Source organism: Telopea speciosissima, chromosome 7 (assembly GCF_018873765.1).
Source record: "Telopea speciosissima isolate NSW1024214 ecotype Mountain lineage chromosome 7, Tspe_v1, whole genome shotgun sequence".
Classification (NCBI taxonomy): Eukaryota; Viridiplantae; Streptophyta; class Magnoliopsida; order Proteales; family Proteaceae; genus Telopea; species Telopea speciosissima.
Window position 1 is genome coordinate 11,523,854 of NC_057922.1, and position 13,974 is coordinate 11,537,827.

The 13,974-nt window shown below is 38.1% G+C and overlaps 1 protein-coding gene across 5 annotated transcripts in view; it reads left to right on the top strand.

Annotated features, from left to right (window-relative positions):
* The window catches only part of LOC122667573 (adenylate kinase 5, chloroplastic), a 53,869-nt gene extending 45,249 nt beyond the window's left edge, over positions 1-8,620 (top strand). For 2 of the 5 annotated variants that reach the window (XR_006333813.1, XR_006333816.1), the window contains exons 13-20: positions 3,296-3,375; positions 3,508-3,573; positions 4,253-4,282; positions 4,377-4,486; positions 7,130-7,267; positions 7,401-7,430; positions 7,508-7,742; positions 8,309-8,620. Coding sequence is in view for 1 of the 5 variants with exons in the window: in XM_043863904.1 (XP_043719839.1) it covers positions 3,296-3,375; positions 3,508-3,573; positions 4,253-4,282; positions 4,377-4,486; positions 7,130-7,267; positions 7,401-7,434 (458 nt within the window). In the remaining 4 variants the exon portion in view is untranslated. Of the gene's footprint in view, positions 1-3,295; positions 3,376-3,507; positions 3,574-4,252; positions 4,283-4,376; positions 4,487-7,129; positions 7,268-7,400; positions 7,435-7,507; positions 7,743-8,304 lie in introns of those variants that run through there. The other 3 variants (XR_006333815.1, XR_006333814.1, XM_043863904.1) reach the window with 3 other exon arrangements.
* Positions 8,621-13,974: the final 5,354 nt, after the last annotated feature.

A 13,974-nucleotide genomic window follows, 5' to 3' on the forward strand; every position in this document is an offset into this window, starting at 1 on the left:
GGATTGTAAAACAACAACAGCATCACAACATCATGGTCCAACTAAATGGGGTCGACCACATGGATCTTTGCTCTCCAATCAGCTCTATTTGAAGTCATTACCAGGGACCAGGCCTAATTTAAGCATGCCTTTCTTCACCACTTATCCAATGGTTATCTTAGGTCTGCCTCTGGCCCTATTGGTTCTCCTAATCTTAATCAGGTCACTTCTCCAAACTGGGGTATGCGGAGGCCTTCGTTGAACATGGCCAAACCACATCTTAAACGACTCTCTCTAAGTTTGTCATGGATTGGAGCTACACCCAACCCTGCTCTAATATGGTCATTCCTTATTTTATCCTTCCTAGTTTTCCTACTCATCCAGCTCAACATCCTCATCTCTGCAACACCAAGTTTATCTATATGACACTTCTTCACCACCCAACATTCCACTCTGTACATCATAGCTGGTCTAATGACAGTCTTATAGAATTTTCCTTTAAGCTTTAAAGGGATACGCCGATCACATAGAACTACGGATGCACCTCTCCACTTCATCCACCCTATCTTAATCCTCTGGGTAACGTTGTCTTCTATGCTGCCCACCTTATTTACGATTGATCCCAGATATCTGAAGTGATCACTTTGTGGGATCTCCCTCTCACCAATATTTACCGCCTCATTTTCTATCCCAGAGTTGCTGAAGTTACACACATATTCAGTCTTAGTTCTACTTATCTTTAGACCTTTTGATTCCAACGCTGATCTCCAAAGTTCCACTTTGGCGTTAATTCCTGCTTTTGTCTCATCTACCAGTACAATATCATCTAAGATCATACACCATGGGACCTCATCTTGTATGCCTCTGGTTAAGTCGTCGATGATAAGCGCGAACAAATAAGGGCTTAAGGCTGATCCCTGGTGTAACCCAATTGAGATTGGGAATTCGCTTCCTTGGCCCCCCGCCGTTCTAATGCTAGTCACCACATCAGCCTACATATCTTTAATAACGTTTACATATTTACATGACACTCTTCTCTTCTGTAGAATATTCCAGATTCGCTCTTTAGGGACTATGTCGTAGGATTTTTCTAGGTCTATAAAGTCCATATGGAGGTCCTTCTTGCCCTCTCTATATCTTTCCGTGAGTCTTGCGTATTCCACTAGATGATTGTGCAGAAAAGCATGACTTTGATTTTAGGTGTAATAGATATATTTGGCACTTAATTGGTGTGAAGAAGTGTTAGTATCGGCAGGGGTGTTTTTGTATTGATATGTTATAATTCTGTCCTTACTTGTAATTTCCCCTTTTATTATCAATACAATCTCTCCCCATTACCCACGGTTTGAGTAATTCAGTTTTCTGTGAAAACGTTTGGGTGTTTTCTCCACTTTCTCTTCTCCTCTTCGATCTTCGCCTTCTCTTCTCTCTCTTTCTTCATGAACAGGTACTGATATCAAGTTCCAATCTGTCACATGATGTCAGAGCATTGATTTCAGTACCTGAGGTTCCCTTTTCATCCTTGTTTTGAGTGTGGTTAGGGTTTTTCCCTATCTTTTGGTGTGCAACTACCTATGCAGTTTTTTATTTGGTAGAACCCTAATTTTTTGAACATGCACAACTAAGGTTTCATCCAAGGTAATAAGTATCCTTTTCGCCGATATACGGTACCAACGATACCTAAAAACATTTGGTATTAATATGTGTAAAAAAACTCATCCTTTATATATGAATGCACTTGTCTTGTTGTACTTTGTTTTCCTTTTTATACATGATATATTTTACATATTACTAATTTATTGTGTTTTATGCTTCAAAACTGTATTTTGCATAGATTCTAAGCGTTTCCATTCGTATCTTTATCGTATCTTGTGTCTCTCCGATACGATGTCTCTTAGAATATTTCTTCTGATATGATACCCGATACCGATACTTTAAACCTTGGTTTCATCATTACTATTATTGTGATTATTGGAGGAGTGTTGGTCTATGTTTTATGAAGGAAAAAGTGTACTTGAAGATGCTCTTCTCCTGCACTAAGGCTTGCTGTTTTCTTCCTTGCACAGGAGATTTCGCTCAATTCGTATAAGGGTTTACTTGTCTATGGGGTTTTTTTTTTGGTGCTGCTGTTTATCTTCCTCCTATGATAAGTCAAGAATATCATTGTGAATGCTGTTTTATGGACTGATCATATTCTTTTGTTATGAGAGATCAAATTTTCCGAGAACCCTTATCTCTCTTGGGTTGATTGTTGTGACTTTTTAGGACATATTCTCTCTATATTGGACTGTCTGTGGTCAAAATTTCAGACCAAACAGACAGCCCTACCCTATGCAGTTTTAGGGTTACAGTTATCTATGATTTTAGGGTTTCTAATACCCTGTGGCTTGCTTTTTTTTTTTTTTTTTTTGAGTTTTTGGCTGCTGTTTGGGCCTCGTGGTTCTGGTTTGTTGTTCCTTGCTGCTGGTTGTTGTTATTGGTCATGTCTTGTGGCCTGGGTGTTATTTACTTTATTAAGTGTGTGCATGTGATTAGCAGATCTTTTATGAGTCAATTTAGGAATTGTAGAAGGTCTCTCCCTCTCTCTCTCTCTCTCTCTCTCTCTCTCTCTCTCTCTATATATATATATATATATATATATATATATATATATAGCACCCCATCAATTATGGATGATTTGAGTAAAGAATATAATTTTTTTGGGAGTTTTGGTGTGGTTGAGCAGTGCATATGGGATTGGTATCCCAAACTTGATTTCTTCTCTTCTCTTCTGTTCTCTTCTCCTCTCTTCTTCCTCCCAAGTAGATCGATCTCATCTCTTTTCCCTCTCCTTCCATTGATCTGATTTCTTCCCTTAACAACGTAGTTACTTCCTTTATCTTGGATCTAATCGCAGATTTGATCACTGGGCCTGCTTGCTTCTGAGATCCATAATCTGGATTTTCTGATTGCTTTAAAGAATCTCTTATGCTGGTTTTGAGGGCCAGCTTTGTTACATGGTACATAATTATTAACTTGTATTATCTACAAATTTATAATTTGACGCGTATTACAAATGACCTCCATTTCCTTTTCTCTTACAAAGGAAATGCTTATGTTTTAGACATGTTTTGGAACTACAGAGTACAGAGAAACAATCCGTTGCATATATGTATTTTTATATCAACTCCAAATGTAGTTAGTGGCCTTCTTCTTCATCAACTTCATCAAATGTGTGTTCTTAATGTTTGCAGCCCCAGAATGATATGAAGTTAACAACAAATTATGATTTGGTTTTTATAAGGTATTAATGATTTCTCTCTCCTCTTGATTATAGGTGCCAAAGAGGTTGATGAACAGGATGACATGTTTATTTTAGTTGCTCCTCAAAATGCTGTTGGGAATTGTATTATTGATGTGAGGAACTTTTCATACTTTTTCTTAATGCATTATGGATTATCCTTTATAAGAAGATATGTTCTTGTTTCACCCGCTTTTAGAACGGATCTTTTCTATTTTACTAACCCAATTTTTTTTTTGAATATACAGGATCTAAAAGCTATGACTGATTCTGCCGGTAACCGCCCTGTCATTCTTATCAATCCTCGGCTCAAGGTTTTAATTCTTATACAACTCTAAGCACTTGGGACATATATAATATATTTCATGCATGGTGTTTGTTTCTTTCCCCATTGTATCTGTATTTTCTACAGATATACATGGCTGATATAAATTAACACCAGATGAGAAATGAATCACTAAACTGGTGGAGACCATTCTTTTCGTCTACACCAGAATTATTAAAATACTTATGAACAGCAATCTCATTGAGATATAATGAAATACTATGAAATGCAATTTCAAGCCAGAGTGAACTTGTTTTCAAGACCAGGTTACACATTTACAATTCTTGAACTTGTCCTTTCTGTCATTATATATGGGGGTTGATTTTGTTCATTTAATCTCATGGTATGATAATCTCCATTCTCTAATGAAGCGTAAGCCCTCCAAGCTGCAACTTCATAAAATGCTTTGACCAAGTCCATGAGCCTAGCTACAATTCTTATTATATTGACCAAGAAGTTTTAGTTTGGTATTTACCTCTTTCTCTGCTCATATTTGAGCAACTACTTTAATTCCTGCAAAGTTGTGTAAGCATGCTAGTAACACTGTGTTACAGATGAACTTGCTTTCATTTCTTATTAGTTGCAAGGATAGGAAATAACTATAGAAATTGATAACCTCCGAAGTTTAAATGAGCACTCATTCTTTTGTGGACCTTTTTGGAACTCAGGATCTGCCTGCCTCTAGTGGAATCATGCAAGTAAGTAACACTTATTAGCTTAATTTTATTGTCTACTTGTGACTAAGAGATCTTAACAGTATTTGATTGGTCATTTTCTACCACTCCTTTGAAGACAATGGGAAGGGACAAGAGATTGGAGTATGCAGCGTCATTCCAGAGCTGCTATACCTTCAGGCTTCTTTATTATGCAGGCACACAATATCCAATCATGGGTGCTCTCAGGTGTGATATTTAGAAGGTCACTATTGTTTATTTCATTTTCTTTTTGCATTTGGTCCAATACAACATTATCTATTCTATATCCATCTTATTTACTCAAATGCCAAAGTGCTTCATTGTTTTTGTGATGCAATAACACTTGTGTGGTCCAGCTCGAACCCGTTTGGGAGTCCAGACAGAGACAAACTAGGTCCAATTTGGGTTTGGGTCTAGTAGGATACTTGGGATTTATTTTTATTTTGGTAGATTAAGTAGTAGATAGCTATGTAGGATTTAAATTCTTAACTGTTTTGAGTTTCCAAACTAGAATAGGTTTCTTCTTTTTTTTATATGCATGTACCCTACTATTGGGATTTTTTTATGAGAAGAAACAAACTAATTAAATAAAAACTTAGACACATCTTCAGTCCATACAGAGAGATGCTTAAGATGTCTTGCTTCTACCGCTAATTTATGAGCTACAGAAATATAACCTATATCTTGTTTCTTAATACAGACAGATTTAAAAGACTTCAATGTAGATTTAATATCCCATAAAATAGTGAAGATCTCCCAAGGCCATTTATACGAATCAGCCGTCAACCAGGTCACCAGGTCCATACAATCAGTCCAGATGGCGATAGAGTCGGTGTCCAATCGGTCTATGTCCTTGGAGTAATCCCTTGGCTTCTGCTTCTTGCGCTGTCCCTGCATAACCAAAGTTTGCACATGCAGCAATAAAATTATTTTTATAAATAAGTACTGCAGCCCAGCCCCCTTCCCTAGAGTCACAATTAAAGCTCCCATCAGTGACAATAGTGATACCATTAGTGTTTGTTTGCACAAGATAATCATCCATGGATGGAGAGGGTAGAGGGGTGGGGATTTTAGAATTGAATAATGGAATAGAAAGTTGAGTTTTGTGAGTTGCCTGTGTGGCTTAGCAGCCGATGGCTGTGACTTATCCCTTCCCTTTTCCGCTCTTTCCTCTCTCGTTCCAGTAAGCTCTCATTTTCTTCTTCTTTCTTTCCTTCTCCTTGTTTGCTGTTATTTCCTGTTACTGTTTCCTTACTCTGTTCCAGACAGTGGTAACAGTTCCTTCTTGTTGGCTTTTATCTCCCTTCTCTCTTCTTTTCTCCTTCATACTTTCGGATTAATATCACCACCTTAGGATGATCCGAACCCTAGGTGCTGGTTCCCAAAACCCCTCCCCAGGAGTGAGAATCATAGCTTGCCACTAGGCGGGTTCTAAGCCTACCGCCAGTTTCAGGAAGCTTTCTTTGAATGATTGATTGCTGTTTCGTTGGGCTTTCACTTGGGCTTCATAGGGCTGGGGTATATAGAGGTTGTCCCAGCTCCATGGGAGTACTGTCGATTGGGAACCATCCTTCGTAAGATTCTGGTTTTTTCGCCTCCCTGTTTTGGCTAGAGGTAGAAGACGATACCGCCCCTCCTCTTCCTTCGATTTCTTAATTCCTTTAATATTGTTACCGAAATTACCCCTCCCTTTACCTTTAATGTACTAATGTCCTTTAATTTGTTTTGCTTCCAAGTTTATATCTATTCTATAAATTCTATTTCCCATAGTGTCTTTAGTCCTTCTATTTACTAAGTGACCCCTTGAAAGTTTTGGTTAGTTACTAGATTGCCACTCCCATTAAATATTGTCCTGTTTAGGAATTTGGGTGGGCCTATAGCGATCCCAAACGGGGTTTTTGAACCCGGGATTGCATTATTTTGCACCCAGTTCCTCTGTCACGTGTTCAATATTTCGGAAATGTCATCATATTTTCTTATATATCCTGTATTGATATTAATGTTTTATCTTAGTGTCATTTGCAACATCTGAAATTTTCATGGGACTTTGTCGAGCCTTTTCTAACTAATGTTTGAAACAATGGTATATGGACCATTACCTAAAACATCTAATTTTGTTGGTTTTTCTTGTTTGGGGAACTGGTAAACAATTAGCAGTGCTGTGTGATGGCGTATTCCTTTAAAGCTGAAAGGAAAATTTTATAGGACTGGCATACGCTATGATGTATGGTGCGGAATGTTGGGCAGTTAAGAAGTGTCATATAAATATACTAATTGTAGCGGGGATGAGGATGTTGAGATGGATGTGTGGCAAAACTAGGAAGGATTGAGTAAGGAATAACCATATTAGAGCTGGGTTGGGAGTAGCTCCGATTCATGATAAGCTTCGAGAGAGTCGTTTGAGATGGCATGGCCATGTTCAACTGAGGCCATGAGATGCCCCAGTACGAAGTAGGGATTTGATTCAGATTGAGGGAACTAAAAGAGTCAGGGGCAGGCTTAAAATAACCATAGGAGAAGTGGTTAGGAAAGACATGCTCAGCTCAGGCCCTGCATCCATCTTGTATGACTTTAAATAGAGCTGACTGGACAGCAAGGATCCATGTGGCCGACCCCATTTAGTTGGAATAAGGCTATGTTATTGTTGGGGAAACTAGTAAACAATTAGATTTGACCTAATATATATATATATAGAAAACAAAAAAGGATTTTGTTGATTTTTTTGATGATAAAGGATTTTTTTGATTGACATTGTGCACTTCGCAACCAAAATTTTTTCTTAATTTAAAATTCTCTAACTGAAACATTCTAGAGGACCATGTTGATGCTTACACATGCCTAAAATTTCAGGATGTCTTACCCGTACCAGTATGAAGTTTACAAGAGGGTTGATGAATCTTCTAGGAAAGAGAAGTATATCATCCTGGCCACATTCCCTGAAAATCCTAATGTTGATGAAATTAATGATGCATTCCAAGGAAAGCCAAGGTAATTCATTCCCAAAATGTCACTAAATGCTGAGTTTATCTCAGAGAGCTCTTTTGCAGTTCTCCTTTTTTTGCTTTGTGATTCTTGGAAGATAGATCCTGATCAACTCTTAATTTTGATCTTCCGCATACAGAAACCAAGAAAAGAAGGCCTCTGGAATCTGGTAAAATAATTTCATGTCTTTAATAGTATCTGTAATTCATCTTTTAAGGATTGTTGATCATATTGTTTCTGTTGTAGGGGTTTCTTAAGCGGCATCCTCTGAATATGGAAGGTATCACATATTTTTAGTGGTTTCGTGTGCAGGCCTGTGTCAAAAGGGTATGTTTAGGGAAAACATGATGTCTAAAAGATGGATGGCTATCTAATTCTACTTGATACATAATACATAAATATCTAATCTTGAAGGAATTCTTGGGCAGTGCACTAAAAGCACTCAGGGAGGATGTCTGATGTTCACATGTTTCACCATGAGGTATGCATATAGAAAACCTCCCCTTCTATTCTTTACATGGTGTTACTTAGCATAAATATGTGAACTAGTTATTAGTTCCAGTTCGCCAAAGTTACTAACAAATTGATAAAAACATAAACAGCTATAAGTATCTGAACTGAAGCAACCTTCTGTAACATCTTATTGTAGCAAACAAGAGAAGAATATTAACAATGACAACATTGGTCATGATAAAATAATCATCCATTGGCATTATAGTTATCATCATCTTCTTCTTGTTATATCTAATTCTTTTGTAAGGAAAACAGGAGAGTAACTAAATTAGTAACCTGATACTTGTATTTTGTCTTAGTTGCAATATATTTATTATTTCTTAGTTGGAAAATTGGCAATTTTGATAAAAAAAGGTTCTAGTGCTAAAACTGAGGCTCTAAAATAAACAAGAAACTGCTAAACTATTATCTGTGTTCTATTTAAAAAGGCACATAGATGACGTTTTGGTTTGTCATTTTCATTTTAAAATTAAATGCTAAGCATATATCTGTGCTTTGACTTGTCATTATGCTGTTCTTGCTGCAATCATAAAGATATTTCAGGGTGGGTGTCCGGCTTGTAATTTTTCATCAGGATTTCTCTCATTCTCAAGGAGCTTTTGATATCAAGTGCGCAACATGTAAACAATTTCCCCTGTAAATTCTGCATTGTCTTTTTTATCATTAAATGCATATTAGCTTAAACCTTAACAAATTTTAGTCAACACAATTACAATTATAATTTTATCTCTTTCTAGGGCGTTACATGAACTGATCCCATGAATATTGTCTGCATCAATTGCTGTGACATAAACAAACCAGATTAGTGTTAGGCACTAGTCAATGCAAGCTTGAATTGGCTTAAAAGGTTTAATCGTAGCCCATCCCAGTGGGCCAGTTGAAATTATGCACCATGTTATTCTCTGTCTCTGAGGTGAGCACCTGGACCAAAACAAGATCCTAAACCATTGCATTCCATTGTCGAAAGATGGCTGTCCAAGCTCAGCCGTAGCCAACTTTCTGAGGGCCCTTTGCAGCTGCAGGATAGGATCCAAGTTGCTGATATGTCTTGTCCAAGCTCAGGCATAGCCATACCTTTGTTGGTTTTTTGCAGCTGAGAGGATAGGTTCAGAAGAACTGATATCTCTACAACTTATGGATTTACATCTAAAAATGCATATGTAATGTATTGTTCAAAATTGGGAAAAAGAACCCCGGAGTGTGGCCTATGCCAGTACTCCCATGAGTCTATCTCTCTCCTCTCCATATGAAAAGACACCTCTGTCCCATTGTTTTGAGAGAGATAGACACACAGGAGTGCTGGCGTAGACCCACTCCCGGACAGAAAGCTACTTCCCTAAAATTATATGCCCGTTTCTGTGAAACTTGGGAGAGGAGTAGAGGACTTGATGCATAGAGATCTGCTTGTACTCTAGAGTATCCTTACAGATCAAAATGGAGCTGGGATGGAGTTTCCTTCTTTTGATTTACTTTGTGCTATAAGCTATATTTCCAGTATTGGTATCAGATTGGATGTATCCAGATAGTGATTTGTCAACACCGATCCATCTGATATTTGTTACTACCTCATAGTATTGGTATCAGATCGGGTGAATCAGGATTGGTGCAGGCTGATCCAATCTCTGATAATGAGTTTTAAATAATTGGCAACAAGATGAATTTTTTCTTCATTTCTTGAATTTATATGTGACTGTTCTTTGATCTTTAATCTAAGCATTTTGCTTTTAAATAATTTGCTATAAGATTCTCCTCCCCTTGTTTTTCTATTCGATATCAATTACAAGGGGCGAAAAATCAACAGAGCATGATCTTTAGACTTCAGCTCCTGAATTGTATTTTTCAACTCTTGGATAATCTGCTCTGGAAGAAACATAACTAATGTATTAGGAAGTTAGAATCTTCTTTGTTTTTCTAAAATCAAGCATCTGATCTATCCAGGGACAGTGCACTAAAATTTAGTCATATAGTTTGGGTTCAGGATGGGCCAGGCCTGCTAATCCCAAATCAGTATGTTCCAGCCCAGCCCAACCCACCTAAAACTGACGGGGGTATGATCTTGATGATTAAAATCCTCTCCAATTCCTTGATTGTCGAGTGCGGTGTAGTTCGGGGTTGAGAGGTCAACATCTAGCAGGCCAACATCCAACGTTCCAAGGTCAATCGAGTCAGTTTTTTTTTCTTTTCTTCTCGAGCTTGGCACCGTTGGATGTTGCACCTGCCAAGTGTCAAGCTCTTAGTACCAAATTATACCGCACTGCACTTTTAGGGAATTGGAGAGGATTTTTTGTCCTTTCAGATTAGATTAAATGTTCATTACCAAAGGCCATAGTACCAAGTTAACAATTAGGGAGTCTCTCTGGCGTAGGAGTCTCTTCCAGGGTTAATTAAACCCATTGGTATGAGCCCCCCTCCCCCCCCCCCCCCCCAACCTACCCATAGGCAAGGGTATTGGCAAATACATTTCCTTCTCTGGAAACATGTTGGAACTGAAAAGATTAGGGATGGTTTAGAATGTATCTGTCAGCGAAGATGCTTGCTTAAGGTACTTGAATTGGTGATGGAAGATATTACGAATGTTAAATCCTGTTTTACTTGGAGCAAGTTTTCTCAGAGTATCTATCTCTGGTCCTCAAGCTGGGCTGGCAGTTTGAGACTTTGAGTTGCCTATTTACGTAGGTTTACCTTTAGAAGCAGACATAAATACCACCATTAAAAAAAGCATTACATTTAAAGGCAGACATAAAAAAACCGCTACTATAGAGTATAGACCCACATTTAGCGGCGAAAAAAATAAAACATCAACCTTTTTTTTTTTTGTGTTGTTGAAAATAATTTTTTTTTAAAAACAATGGAGGCTAATTCCGTATCCAAATTTTAAAACCTTGCTTTGTTGTGCATTGTCAACTTTGAATATTTATTGAAGAATGTAAATGAATGTTAGGTACTTGATCGATACATCAAAAGCTCCAGAGCTAATGGAATGGATTAAATCAAGTATCCATGCCAAGTTGGCCCAATCTAATGTTCGTACGTTAGGGTTGAGTCCCATTTAGGCACAAAACAGACTATCATGCTTTCACAATCGTTGTCCTCGGCGGTTCTCACTCTGGCTGTAGATATGTAGTCTTTTTCAAGCGGTTTCATTTTACCCTAGGGTTTTTTCATGGCAACAGGTAACCCTTTCTTGATGGCTTTCCTTCTACTTCAAATAGCCTTTCTCCTAGGTAACCATTTTCATGACTCAAACCCGTGACGTGTTGTTTGGCATTACCAAATGTTAAGTATTTGACCGATACGTCAAAAGCTCTAGAGCTGATGAAATACGTTAAAAAAAGCCATTTAAATTATCACATACTAGGCTGATCTAATCTAGCGTCTATACAGTAAATCAAACCCCATTTAGACACATAACAATGGATTGGATTTGTGGCATTTAGGTTCTGACACAAACTAAATAAATATTTTCAAGCTAAATTCACCTGAGAACCAAAAATTCTTCAGTTCAATTCACCATAGAACTAAATATTCGTCAGTTCAGTTATCTAGAGAACTAAATATTCATTGGCTCAATTAACTAGAGAACTAGAGATATTTGTCAACGTGCGTCGTCTACTCAATGCACCTGAGAAGTAAATATCCTTTGTCGTATTATAGGGTGTGTAGTGCACATCGTGTGGCATAACAGACACTATGTGTACCATGTGGACAGTGTTGTGCCTTAGGATATGCACCTCACACCCTGCAGTACAGTAGAGGACCCGGATTGGCCTGCCTGCTCACCAGTTAGCTTTTTTTACTCCTTAAATTAAAAGAATTTTCTTCTGGATTGTGATGTTATAGATAAAATCCAACACGAGCCAATTTCACCAGCCTGGTTTTTTAGTCTTTCCACCTCCACATGAAATTCACCTGCTGTCTACTAACCTTCGCGTGCGCACACAAACAAATTGAGAAATAGAGACAATATAGACAGGGCTGCATGGCTCTTCGATCGAAACTTCAACTCTTATGACCTCGGTTACTTTGGGCTTTGGTTTGGATAGAGGACCGTCCACGTAGCATTACTCAGCAACGTAATATAGTCCTCGTGTGTGTGTGAGAGAGGGAGATGAATTGGAAAGATTCCATACGTATGGATCTTCAATCAAAACTTCCAAACCCTTGAAGGGTTTACTGTTTTTGGCAGACTGTTCTTACCTTCCTAAGTTAAAAAACTGTGCATGCCCAACACATATTGGCTTTTGGCACCCAATAGTAAAGGAAAAATTCCGTATTGTCGTGTTGTTATAAATAAATAAATCCCACACGATCCAATTTACCCAGCCAAATGCAAATGCAAATGCATGCTTGTTTCAATCTTTCCATCTCATGGGTTCGAGTCTGGATCCCATGCACATCCAGATTAGCTATCCTTAAATACGGTATTGTAATGCCACATGATAAACAAAGAGAAGTAGCAACGTTTTATCAAATTTTTATTAATTTTTTTCAACATATCTATTTATTATTAGGGAAAAAGATCCTTACTTGGTTGCACCCCCTATGGCCTCTCATAGGGCACTATAATATGATGCCCTTGCCTTCGAGTGGATAATGAGGCATGTTTTCCCATTGGCTCAGACGCTGGTGTAAAGACCATGCAACCAAGCAGAGATCTCTTGCCTTTATTATTATTATGGGGGAAATACTCTCTACATTGGGGGTGCAGGATGTGTCCAAACACATGGGGCAGGACACAACGATCATTTCAGCCATTCAGGGGGGTGGGGCAGTCATTTGCCCACCCCCATGTGTTTGAGCGCAACTTACGCCCATGTTTGCTCCCAAACAAAGAACATCGCCTTTACTTTTATTTAGAGAAAGAGAACACCACCCGGTCCAAAGTTAGTTGGACACATGGCATCCAAATAGCATAAGAGAACGAGTTGTTGATCTAAACTTGGCATGGTAAACCCGCTTAGCACAGTTTGACCAGCCAGTGCTACTTTTTTATTATTTATTTATTTAGATAAGGAAATACTTCTTTAGTATTTTCATCTCCACGTGGTTTCACCTGCTATGTATGCTAACCCGTGGCACGCACACACACACAAACTCTTTGAGAAAGAGACAAGAGACAGAGAGAAGCTTTGGAGAGGACTCCTTATGAGCCGCTTGGCTCTTCAATGGAAGCCTCAACTCTTGTATCTCTTGAAGGTTTACTTTGGGTAGTACCGTCGACGTAGCAAGAGAAGATTTGGAGAGGACTCCTTATGGGCTGCATGGCTCTTCAATGGAAGCCTCAACTCTTGTATCCCTCGAAGTGTTATTTTGGGCAGTACTGTCGACGTAGCGTAGCAATTATGTGTGTGTGTGTGAGAGAGAGAGAGAGAGAGAGATGAATTGAAGAGTTTGTCTCTTCCTTCACATAAAAAGACACTATGTTTGAAGTGTAATTATAGGATTCGTTGATATTTCAATTTTTTTATTCTGACTACAAGTGAAAGTTAACCAAAGGACAATTGAACCAGTATATTATAATATAGATAAATTCGAGGGAGATTGAAATTCTCCCATGAAAATTATAGGTTGAGTAGAGCGATGTGTCCTAGTACAACTCTATATATAAGGTCTCTATCTTCTCCTCTCACACATCCACACACACACACAGAGAAGGTAATAATGGAAGGAGAGGCCCATCAGATGCATACAGCGGGGCACTAACCGTGTTTTTGTTTGTTAAATTGTTTCATTGTTGTGAAGAAAGCATTTCAAGAACATTGATAGTGCCAGGCTGGGTGCATTTGAAGGTCTTCCTTCACCCTTTAATATCAAAGGATCGAGTTGACATCAACTTAAAAATTTTCATAACCCTTTATGTTCACTCCATGATTTATAGAGGTAGCGTTCATCCTAATCTCATTCTAAATCCTCCACTTAGCCACCAACTCTTCTTTGTAGTTTGTTTTTCATCTATGGCTTGGCTAAAGTTCCAAGTCACGTTATGAGAAGTTATGGTTGTTATGCATTTATTTTTATTTGCTTGGTCGTGTAACTCTTGCACTAGCAAAGGAGACAATGAAAACACGTACAAGGATATCAACATGGATGGATTTCTTGATTTCACACGAGGGTGGGACAGTAAATTAACACACTCATGTTTCTAAATGCAAGAACCATACTATCAAACAACATTCTTTTTAGTTTTATTTTTAGATATC